Consider the following 12,099-nt stretch of genomic DNA (forward strand, 5'->3'; position numbering starts at 1 on the left):
GTGTTTAAATTTATGTCGCTTCTGAAATCATGGCAACCAGCCGTCCGAAAACTGCAAAATCTGGTCAGGTGGAATATCCGCCAGCTCAGCCAGACGCTTTACCTTACTCTTGACCATATCCCCATTGAAGGATATCCGTTTAGACTAGCACTGTAGTACCCAATTGGCTAACGCTTCATCCACCACGGGGAATGCAACAACACGGGACGCTTATAGTCCAAATCGCCTGTTTTAGTGGTAAGATTTTGATCTCGAGCCTTCAAAATATTGGAAATTGTTCCTCGTGCTGGTGCTCCGAGCTCACACTGAGCTTTTTCAGCAAGCTTTCTCTGAGTTATACTGAAATCTTCGTCGTGCCATTCATAGATGCGTTCCTTTTGCCCAAACGTGAGGTTGTCGACTTGCTTGGGGCGCTTTCCTATCTTGTTTGGACTCGGCGAAATGCCAATTAAGTGCTTTTGAGAGGCATGGCGGGCGAAGTTTTGTTGGTTTACACCCATCCACTTTGTAGCCTAATCGTGCTGTTGTACTTATTATTAACACTTTCCACGGGTAGTATTAATTTAGCGAGGGGGGTCTGTATTCAGTTCTGCGTGATTGCTCAAGACCGATTATTCGCTGGGTGAGAGCGACTAGCTGAAAACCATTTCTTCAGTTGTTACGTATGGTTCTTTGGTGCTGCGACAGGCTCTAATCGTTGTATTTTTCAGTCTGGAGCAACAGCACATGAGCTGGTACCATTGTAATGGTACAATTATGGATAGTGATTCTCCCGGATAGTGATAAAAAATGTTTATCACGATAAAGAGGATTGTCTGTATTGATACATGTACTTTATCCCGTTCTTAATCCATTACGCTCGCTCCGACGGCGTCGCTTATCGCTCATGAACACGACGTGTACCAAGGGAAATGGCCAATTAAGCGCCGTGTCACAAGCTGTGCATATTTCTGATCATTCCTCAGCAACCACTTTGAAAAGGAGTAAAATGCAAACAGTTTCAGAAAGCCCATTCCCTCCTCGATTTGTTCGAGATTTTTGCATCTACTAGCGAATGAAAACGCGTTCAAAGCGCAAGGTGTTGTGATGTCCACAAATTTGCACCTCCTGCCAATTAAGCGCCGATTTTAACCTTGATTTCACTAAAAGGAACCAGTCACGAAAATTTGCCAAACAAAGGTGTAGGTCTACTCTCAGTGTTGATATTTGTGATCTTCCATAAAATGAAACAGTATATATATTACTGTAGGTGAAACACCAAATTTGAGCTGATCCCAGTTTCATGTTAAGTGCTGACAGCTCAAGCCGCTAAGACGGCCAGCTTATTGAGGGCCCCTTGGGGAGCAGGGTTGTCGCGGGTTCGAGTCCGCTCGTTGCCGTTAATTCTCCGCACTAAAATGGTAAGTGTTGCAATTTCTAAGAATATCTACAAACTCAAACCAACATCTTTTTTATTCCCTTACACAACGACTGAGAGTACAGCTTCGTGAGCCTGTGCGTTTGCGGTCTCAGTTGCCGTTCGTTTCCTTTGTCTCTTTGCTTTGGCATTGCTTTTGCTGGCTGTAAGTTCTTGCAGCACTTCATGGGTTGGCCATCGTCCTACTCGCTTGCGCTTACTCGTCTTTTATGGCGGCGAAGGCAGCATGAGAACTTCAGCCTCTACTACCGGTTTAGCATGCAGCCAGGATGCAAGGTGGACATGGCGCGGAGCGCCATTTTTGTTGTAGAGTTGGAGGCGTTCGGTCATACTGACCAGCGACACTGGAAATATTCCGCATGTCTTGCACCCAACTTTGATGTTTCGGCCAAATTTGGCGCTTTTCCATGCCATACCAGCCAGCCTAACAGCCGTCACTTTGTCGATAGAATAACATCCCTCGTCGTCTTCTTCAACGACCTCATTTATAAGGTTGCATAGCTTGTCTTTCAGCGTCGCGAAGACGGCAACATCTAACGGCTGCAACAAATGTGTAGCGTTTGGTGGTAACAGCACCAGCAGAATACCCAAACTTGTAGCTACGTCTATCACATCGGCGGAATAGTGAGACGCGCAGCCGTCTAGAACCAGCAGGATGGGTCGCTGCACGCTGCTAGGAACGGAGCTGGCAAAAAACTGTAGCCACTTCTGGAACAGATACGCGTTGATAAATCCCGACAGCGACGTTGTAATAGACGCCCCAGCAACATCACATGCCTCCAGAATATCCCAATGAACCGTTTTGCCAGGCAGGATGAATGCGGGCGGTACCACGAAGCCGGCAGCGCTTCCACACGCGACAATAGAGAGATGAAAGTTGACGGGTGGGTCTGTACACCAAACATTGGAGGAACCACGTACAGCTACCACCTTATTGCTCTTTTTCCGGGTTTGAAAAGCCGTTTCGTCCATATTAAATACGCGAGAGCTATCCAGACGGTGCTCAATAACCAGCTTCGCCAGGGTGTTGAACAACGTAGTGAGATCTTCCTTCACAACGCAATGACACTTCAGCGACAGCGCTTGAGCAATCCGTGACGTTAACGATGGATTACGCTCCAGGAAACGACGGTACCATCCATCGCTGACGCTCTTGCCACACACGAGTAGCGAAATCGCATTTGCCTTCCTCAAAATTCCAGCCCGGTCGACAGGATACCCCACGAGCTGTCGCCCAACCACCCAATCATATATATGCTGCTCCGCTTCTGCTGGTAAAAGAGGTTTTTTTCCTGGACGTGCCGCGCCAAGCGACTTTCCTTGATTGACTTTCGTGCTCCATTCGCGAATCCTTCTCTCAGGAACGCCTGAAGAAGCAGAAACTTCTGCAATAGTCTTGCCTCTTCGAGCTCGAGCAACAACTTCGTTCTTTAGCTCCGTCGTATAGCTCCGACGTCCTTTGGTTTCGTCATGGTAGCTGAGGATTGAATGGTTGTGGCGCTAAAATGCTGGCGCTTTCCCGCCTAATTTTTGAATGAAAATATGCAGGTCTTCGTACTTATGACGTATTAGTGAATAGGAAGAGGTAAAAGTCGAAACCGATACATGACAGGCCAAAATGGAGAGTGGCGCTTAATTGGCAAACGGCGCTTAATTGACCATTTCCCTTACACCGTGTACATTGTGCAGTAGGGCACGAATACAAAAACGGGCGACTACGTTGGAAACGAGGTGTTGAACCATGGTCTTCGGATAATGACATTAATTCTGCACTTGATAACTCTTAAAATGAAAGACTTCTGGGTTCCTATGACACACAAGTTATTGCGTTTTTTTATTTAAACAAAAAAACAATTTTGTGTCTCTCGCTCAGGCACAAAAAAAACTGAAAGTGTTGAAATCCAATATGTAACTTAGTTAATTTATTTGAAATTATTTGCGTAGTAGATTTTAATGCATAGCGTGAATATTTTGAGTTACTTGACCAACCACCAATAATAATACCATAAACACCTAATGGTTCACCTGCTAGCACATGCAAAATACCTAGGATACCTTTGGTCACCAGGATAACTTTGTGAGATATGCAACTTCCACAGTCCTATTAATAGTTGAATATTGCTGTAGAGCTCCAGTGAATGCCATCAATCTGTGGTCAGTTCTCATCCGTGCTTTGCTTCGTACTAAGTACAGGTCCCGCTTACGAGCATCAACTGATTTAGTATGGTACCCAGAGGCTCATAGTAAGATTTCTACTTGGGTTGAGTGAGACAGGTATATCCGTTCTGAGCTAAAATACAACATCAAGCAGGAGAGCTTTGTACTTGTGGACCTTAGAAATAATTCAAGGTTAAAGCTGTGCCAACTTTCTGTTTTTTTGAAGTGTACAGACGATCCTCTTCGAAACTGTAGGGATACCTTTTTTACAACTCAGAGGAATCACAATCACCTTCATGGCTGAGACCACTCCGACCTCCTTAACTAACGTAGAGGGTATCACTATCTGGGTACCACTCCAAAGAGGATTGTAAGCTAAGCTCTCCTGCACGATTTTGTGTTTTTTGTAAGGAGTCGTTTATTTGCCGTTTCTTAACTACATTGTACAGTACTGTACTGAACATGCGAGCTGAGGTCCAGTTTGCATATAAGAGTCGCTGTCCTTTCTTTGATCCTGAACACCACGTCGTGCACACACCGAGCCGAGTTCCACGGCACATTTATTAATCCGTGGCACTCAAAATGCTGGCCACAAGACGTCTTTTCGAACGCATACGAATTGCTATCTTCAGTTACTTGATGATTTCAGAACGTTTTTTTTTGCTGCCGACGCTTTTTTTTAATAAATAGTGGGTGGTTCCTGAAATCACCAATTTTTACGTGTACCAAATGCGAAAAAAATAAACCAATCATAAATATTTTGGTACAAACCAATCGATTTCCAGATTAAAAGTCGTTTGGTCTGGAAAATAAATATTCTTCCTGTATCAGGTAGAGAATGTATTAAATTTAACCGAGTTGTATCCTGTTCTTCTCGTTGATGCTCTTAATTGACCCTAGAGGTTTTGACAAATCTCATGTACATGTCTCGAACTATTATAGCAACCGCATGAGGAGTACACTACTTTTCTCCGTAGGGACAACAATCGAGCAAAATCGCCGCGTTAATGCAACATAACATGGACGGATAAAATAAAAATGTGATTTCAGGAACCACTGCGTGGTATTTAAGCAAAAAGAAAATTATTGCGCTGGTCGTAGATCGCAGCAAGTTTCCCAACCGAACCGCCTTTGTGCCACAACCTCATGATGCGAATTGTTTCAGAAGTCGTCTTGGGTATGTTCAATGGTGACCCGGCAACGATACCTTTTTCTTCGGGTGTTAAACAGGTCTTGGAAACCTTTCGAAGCCAAACATAATTGGTTTTGCGCCGAACGTCACACCAGCTCAACAAGCCACCATTCGAGACTCCATATGACAGTGCAATGGCTCTCCTAAAGATACTTTTCACCTTATTCATTGTGATATCCAGTCCCACCGCAACAACCGCCGGTACTTCACCATTGAGAGCGCAAGGAGCAGTACCCGTACCGACACAACCTACCAGATCCTTGGTTTCAAGATCGTATGCATCCACCAGTGAAGTGGACATTGCCACCCCTGCAACTGCGAAGAGTGCTGTCATATCAACGTACCGCAATTGGGTGGGAACGTGGTCAATGTCGCAAGATACGGCGTGCTATCGAGAGGCTCACATCATGGATGTTTGTCCAAGCAACTACGACCGGAACGAGGCCACAAATACGTGCTGGACTGAATGCCCCATCAAGTATCCTGTTGAATGCGGCATGGAATGTATCCGTCAAAATGACGACTGTGGGATTGAGGTGGCCAGCAAGTTCTCTGCCTTTGGCATTACCGTCCTCAGTAGTGCCACATTTGGTGCGTTTGGTGCGCTGGAGATACTGGGCAAGAAGGTCTGGTGGGCTGCCGGGTGCTCCACGTTGGTCATGGTGACGATGCGAGGCATCCTCCGATACATTCGCACCATGAAAGCTGCAGATCCCCAGGCGTCCGACCGCAAAATACTCCTCCTACTGTTTCACTCTAGCATTGTGGTCACGGATTTACCTCTTACTATTGCAGTTTGCATGAAAATGCGTGTGTCCATGAGCCTCATTTTGTCGCAAAAAGTGGTGACCACACTCAGTGGATGCTGTCGCAAGCTCTGGCTCATGCTGATAGTATTATTTTGAGTTGGCAGCGATTCCGAGCATTTCTTAGAGGGGCCAACTTCACTGAAGCCGCCGAGAAGATCACCAAGGGGGAGATCAAGTCGCTTGAGACAGCCATGAAGCAAAATTCGAGCTGTGGCGGAGAGCTCAAGTCTCTAGTAGACCGGGTATGGCTTACTGTGAACGAGTACCGAGAAGAGAATCCTGGCATCACAGATGATGAAGTTCGGCTAAAGATTACCGACTCCGACCTCGTACCACACGATATAACTGTAGTGACGAACAACTGTATGCACCAGATGATAGCCGAGTCCAATCAAGCAACCGCTTACAAGACGCGTGAGGTTTTGCGCAAGACCTTTGGAGTTATTATGAACGACCTTATAAAGTCGGGGAAGAGCGACAATGGCACGTCCTACGACGACAAGGAAAAAGCGTACAGAGTGGTCGATCTTGCCTTCACCGCTGCCGCTGTAACGCTGCTAGACCCTACTCGTATTACGCTATTCTTTTCTGAGTTTATCCAGAAAGTTTGTGTACCTACTCAGTTTATGGGCGAGATCGACGATGGTACAGAACCTGCTACGTTGGGCTTGAATACGCTTCAAAAGGCTTTCAAGGGGACGACTAGCTCGTGGACTAAGAAGGGCGACGGAGCCGTCATCATCAAATTCTCGAGTACAGACACGAAAGACGTGACTGTGAACATCATGTCGGGAGGGAACAGGATCGACGAAGTCGACGTCAAAGCAGGAGGAACTGGCGACTGGAATTCAACTGTCAAGGCTCTTGGTGGTAAAACGCTGTACCTCGACCGCTGGCGTCCAGGATTTCTCGGTCTTCCAGGAACAGGAGGCGGGTCGCTGGTCCTGTGGGTACCTAGATCCTCTCAAGGAGGCCATTTGGAGCTTAAGGTGAAGCTTAACGTGAGCTAAAGCTCCGTTCTAATAGTTGAATAGAATGATATCATCCATGTTAGAGCTTTGTTGTTATTCTTCCAGCAACAATAGTGCTAGATATATTTCGTTAGTCTTAAGCTTTTACATTTCAGGTACTACGATCATTTTATTATGATACCTGAGTAAGGTCACCAAACATAAATACTGTAAGTCTTGTAGATCTTCTAAAGATGGTGCTAGCGATTTTTGTTTTGTTATAGCTTAATAATGATCATTATAGTTTTCCCTGCATCATAAATTTGTTTAAGCTGAGAATTATTGTTTTCCTGATTAAGCGGAGATGCTTTTTTCTTCTTCGATTTCTAAGAATATAGAGTACAACAATGGCAAAACAGCAAAGAGGTAGATTAAAAACTGAAAGACTGATCAACTTATTATCAGCTGTCTGCAACTACGGCACTCGAACGCTAGCTACGTTTCCCACATATCATTTCTCACTTTCAGCTTCTCAATCACGTGACCACAGCCACAAACTGCGCTACCGCTGAAAATCTGGTCGCAGATAATTTCGCGGAAGAAGTTATCGACTTTTTTCCGACGCCAATTCCAGCGCCTCCTTTAGCACTTGCAGCGGTCAGTTGCCTCTTGCAGTCTCATTTAGTATCTCCAGCACTCCCCTTTCTCCCGCACACACAAATGCCTTGATCCTGATATCACGAGGTACACGCTCTTTGTCACACAGGAGGCTTGAGAGAGTTCTAAGATCCGTGAAAAACACTGATAAAGTGTTTGCATGAACGCTCCCAGTAGCGCATTAGGAGAAATCAAACCAGACTCGTACAGTACAGAGATTCTGCCAGATCCCAATGACCTCGAGACGCCGCGTCTCTGGCTTCACTTGTAAGGCGTGGATCGTCGCCCAGAAGCTCAATGATCTCATTGTGAAGGGTTTTAGTGGAAACAGCGTCACCGATGACTTCGACAAGAATGCAGTCCAGACCTTGACCGCTTCAACATTGTCCTCACTTACGCGAGAATAGAAAAGACTCACTCACAAGCGGATGCTCGTCTGAAGGCAGCGATGATCGACTCGGACGAGATTTGTTTGTTCTCGCATAAATACTGGAGCGCTGCAAAGTGGCTTGTAACACGGAAAGCGCATCAGACGGTGCCAGCTTCTTGCTGCAGAGAAAAGTTACCGTTTCTGTTAATTATATCATCGAGCCAGCTGCTTCCTTGAGGACTGCGTCGAATACTTCAGACGAAATACGACTGGTACTGAGCTAGAATTTAAGGACATCAATCGACCCCCACTTCGCTGCAGCCATGAAAGCTGCGTTGGTCGACTCGACGTTATCGTGTCCGCTAGTGTACGCATACTTCAAAGCTTGATCATATCCTCTGCGTGCGAGCTCAACGAGCAAATCTCCCGTCCGGACTGTGCCCGGGTAGATGCCGTACAGCTTCTCTGCGAGTGGCTCGTCATGCCTCGACGCTGCTACGTCATCGGGTTTGGCTATATTCCAACTAACTTCGCCCACTATTTGCAACAGAAACTCGACTATTTCATTGTGTTGGCCCAGAATCGCGTGTGTCAATGCGTCGGGTTCATTCCGTGCGCCGTAAACGTGAGTGTACTTCTTTTCTAAAGCGTGATTCACCATGAACTTGACAATATTCAGATGACCATGGCTCGCTCCACCTTGCAGAACTTCCTTCATCCCTTCATACTTGTTATAGGTGTACGACACTTCGTCAATCACCTCCACCACGTACTCGACGGTGGTCTGATGGCCGTTCTCGGCAGCTAAAGAGGCAGCCTTGAGTAACGCGTCACGGATATTAGGAGGCGTATCGCACAGATCCCCGTACACGACGAGTATTCCCTCCCACACTATGGTGTCCAATACCCTTTCGAGCCGGCAATGATGATAGCGTATCAAGTCTTCCGATGGGGTATTCCGCTAGTAATCGATACATCCACCGGTCATCATCAAGTGTTGCTACCTCTGTGACTGCCTCAATGCGTGTCGTTAGAAAAAAATCAATGTGTTTCATTATTTGCGGCAATGCCACAATGGCCGCTGGAAACTGGACGTTGTCCAGCAGTTCGCCAAAACCCAGCTTTTCGGATTTGAGTGGGTGGGTAATGAATTTTTTGTGGGTGGGAGAAAAAAAAACTGGGTCTTATCTGCTGGATGACGTCAGTTACACAACTATCAAAAAGCCAGAGAAATATGGAGCGGTTAGTCATACCCAAAATAGTGGGTTTCTTTTCTAAGCGTGCATAACCTGTCCGTTCAGCTTGTATCAGAAACATTATCTTTACTTTAATAAAAAAGAACGGTAATGCATAACTGAGTATCCTTTGTACTATTCATAGTGATGTCATCCAGGTGAATGTTGCTTGTGGCGGCCAAGGGTAGCATCACTGTAATTTACGACTAACCGTTGTAATTTAATCCGCATAATGTTGCTTGATCATACTTCAGGATTCACGCAGGCCGCGGAGCAGGTGCGTACGACATACCGTACAGTACTGAACCCGTTTTCGCGGGGTGGACCATATAGGAATTTAATATAAATTAGATTTTAGCATACAAACAATAATTCATTTGGTTTCTAAATCATCACTTTTGGAAGTTTATCAAAGGTCCAAGGTCGCAAAAACGGGGTGCAGTACTGTATCGCCAATGTACCTCTTTTTGTGATCGCCGTGCGACTCGTACCGTGTGATCGCGTATTTTTTTACTTCGGTACCGGTATACAGGACTGCAGTAGTACATGTAGTACATGTTTACAGTAATGCGTCAATAAGGAAAGCATGATATCCCTGTAAACACTATATATAACAAATTTACAAGTACATAGTCCCCTGGATCTACTCACAATTTAGCCTGAGTTCAATATGTGGCTACTGACAAAGGAAGTGTTCATACTATAATAGACAAAGCCGTCTTTCACCGAGAAGCTCTGGATTGCACTACTTTATGTAGGGCGGTTGCTTCTTTACATGTACAGTAAGGAGCTTAGCATACTCAAAGTGCCAGCAAAAAAACTCAATATGATCTGGACAAACTTTACAAGAATACTCAAGTACTGGGCCTCTGAGTTTTGGTCAGCCCCCCCCCCCCCTTCGTGTTTTGAACCCCCGTTGCGATTAATAGACAGACATCCACGTGAAAATCGCAGTACACGAAAAACATGCCTTTAACCCTTTAAGACCTGAGGTCGTCTTAGAGACCCTGCCAGGGCCTCCAAAAATGTAGCCAATAAGATTAGCGTATTTCGCAATTTCTACCAATGACTTATGGTCATTTACTATAGTGGTATCTTTCTGGTCGAGATAGAGTCCCAAACTGGGACTCTTAGAAAATAAAGAGACAGGGCACGACAGAAGGGACTGGCAAACGTTCTATAAATGTATATATAGCCAATCGTATGCTTACGTAAGAGGCCCCCTGAGGGACTTTAAGGCTTAGGTCCTAAAGGGTTAATTGTGCGACCATTTCGCATTTTTTCGACTACCGATACCGCCTCATTCTTTTTGGAAGCTCACATCTGATCTGACTACCTTCCACTTTAATAATGTAAGCGTCTTCCATTGCGTTCACTTGTCACTAACTAACTGGGCTACTTAGAACCATGTTCAACTTGAATAGCTTCAAGCTCACATTGCTCAATTACAAAAACACTACACGGGCAAAATCTACGCACCATACTATTTCTGCCTCCTATCCACGTAGACGGCGCGTGGGGGCGGCCTCAAGCATCTTAGTGCAGTAACTCTGGGCGTACGAGTTCTTGGGATTCTGGCACAGTGACTCCAGATCGCTCTTGGTCTCCACGCTCGTCGTTGCAGCGGTCAGCTCTATAATGGCAGTATCTAGCTTCGCCACTGCAGCCGGCGCGTCAGCCAGTCGACGGGAGCTGGAACTCGTAGGCAGAGCATACAACAAAGCCGCGTGTCCCTCGTACAGATCCAGCACCTGTGTGTGCAGTGTAATACCAACGACAGCGAGGTGGTCAAGGCGGTTCAACTGCGGCATCTTGTTCCATTTCCCGAGTTGAGACGCCCCAGCGAACGTGACAGCGGCCCACTGAGTGGGAACCCGAAAAAATAATATGCGCAAAAATTAATCCTAATTTTTTAATTTAATTATTAATTTATGGCTGTAACAACCCCAATTTTGAGTAAGGTCTAGTCAAGTTACAGCGTGGGGGTGCGCTGAACGTCGCGGAAAAATTAGCCTGCGCTGAATTTAGGTCGCCTGATCTCGAACGGTCGTCTTCAAGAGCCGCCGAGAGCGTTCTATTGTGAGAGCGGCGTTCAAGAAACGCAATTGCGCTACGTCGACGTCGCGTACATCCCGCCAACGTCTAACGAGTGTGAGCGCTTCTTCTCTCTCGCTAAGCTGGTGCTGTCTGATCTACGGAAGCGAATGTCTCCAGCCAGGCTCGAGATGATAATGTTCCTGAACTACAATCGTGACTTGCGAAGTTTTGCAAATAATTAAATTATTAATTTTCTCAGTTCACATCGATGTATTAATTTAAGTAATGCATTTTCGGGTTCCCTGGACGTAGCTATAGTAGTACACGTCACTGAGGGTCCTGACCCACGTCGCTTCCTCCTTGGCACCACCGGTGGATAAACTCCACAGACACACGTCTATGAAGCTTGGATCGAAGATCTTGCTTGCGAACACGCGCTCGAGGTACGTTGGAACGGATTCGCCTGACCTATTGGGGGTAATTCCCCATTGATCCAACTTGGCATCATAAATCATTTTGGTGCTGTCTCCGAGGATACCGACGACACTTAGTACACCAGCTAATAGATCCTTGACCGAGTCTCCGATAACCGAGAAGCCGTCACCCAAGGTGGTACCTTGGTTCGGTGCCGAAATGGTCGTGATGGAGTGTACCCACTTCTTACCTCCCTTGAACAATTCGTGGGACGTCGGGTCTTCCTCGATCGGAGCGCCCGTCGTGCCGTGCGCCAAGAGCTGAGCGAGCATTCGGACGGTCTGGCCTCCCGTACTGTGTCCTACGAATGTACCTTATTGACGGAGCCATCCGCGTTGGCTGTCCCCCACTGCGGATATAGCCCCGTGTAGTTGCGTCCATAGCGAAGGTGGTTGTGCGTGGCCGAGTGTTTCTGGCCGTAGTCTACTCGACCGCCTTTGATGATCGTGTAGAGCTCACAGGCACGGTCCCAGTTACTGGCGAACGGACCAACCGCAGCGGTGTAGACAGTGTAGCCTTGCGCAGTTAGTTCATTCTGGAAATCGCGTTGGATGCCGCCCCAGTATCGGAAGCCTAGCAGTTCGTCACGCCCCCACCCGGTGAAACCGTTGACCAGGATGATCGGGTATTTGTTGGCAGCTTGTGTACGCGAGGGCGACAGCACCACGGCCAATGTCAATAGTACGAGACGTAGCAGCGTCGACATCTTTGAACTTAATTGAGGTGTGATGAACGAGGCGAGTTACGAAGTGAGTTGTGCACAGCTCGGACAGCGCCAACCAGGATGTGGTGATGAAGATA

General features: G+C 46.6%; 3 protein-coding genes across 3 annotated transcripts; 2 read left to right on the forward strand and 1 right to left on the reverse strand.

Moving 5' to 3' along the window:
* Positions 1–5,173: 5,173 nt before the first annotated feature.
* PITG_11379 (uncharacterized protein) lies at positions 5,174–6,025 on the forward strand (the record flags this gene model as incomplete). The annotated part of the gene is made up of 3 exons (XM_002900928.1): positions 5,174–5,576; positions 5,642–5,904; positions 5,957–6,025. The coding sequence occupies 3 exons, from the start codon at positions 5,174–5,176 to the stop codon at positions 6,023–6,025; spliced, it is 735 nt and encodes a 244-aa protein (XP_002900974.1).
* A 176-nt stretch (positions 6,026–6,201) lies between these two features.
* On the forward strand, positions 6,202–6,585 carry PITG_11380 (uncharacterized protein; the record flags this gene model as incomplete). The annotated part of the gene is made up of 2 exons (XM_002900929.1): positions 6,202–6,393; positions 6,436–6,585. 2 exons carry the CDS (start codon positions 6,202–6,204, stop codon positions 6,583–6,585), a joined length of 342 nt encoding a protein of 113 aa, XP_002900975.1.
* Positions 6,586–11,102: 4,517 nt separating this feature from the next.
* On the reverse strand, positions 11,103–12,004 carry PITG_22934 (lipase, putative; the record flags this gene model as incomplete). Its single annotated transcript, XM_002900930.1, has 2 exons — positions 11,103–11,579; positions 11,612–12,004. The coding sequence occupies 2 exons, from the start codon at positions 12,002–12,004 to the stop codon at positions 11,103–11,105; spliced, it is 870 nt and encodes a 289-aa protein (XP_002900976.1).
* Positions 12,005–12,099: the final 95 nt, after the last annotated feature.

The sequence above is a fragment of the Phytophthora infestans genome, genomic scaffold (genome assembly GCF_000142945.1).
Source record: "Phytophthora infestans T30-4 supercont1.23 genomic scaffold, whole genome shotgun sequence".
NCBI classification, from domain to species: Eukaryota; Oomycota; class Peronosporomycetes; order Peronosporales; family Peronosporaceae; genus Phytophthora; species Phytophthora infestans.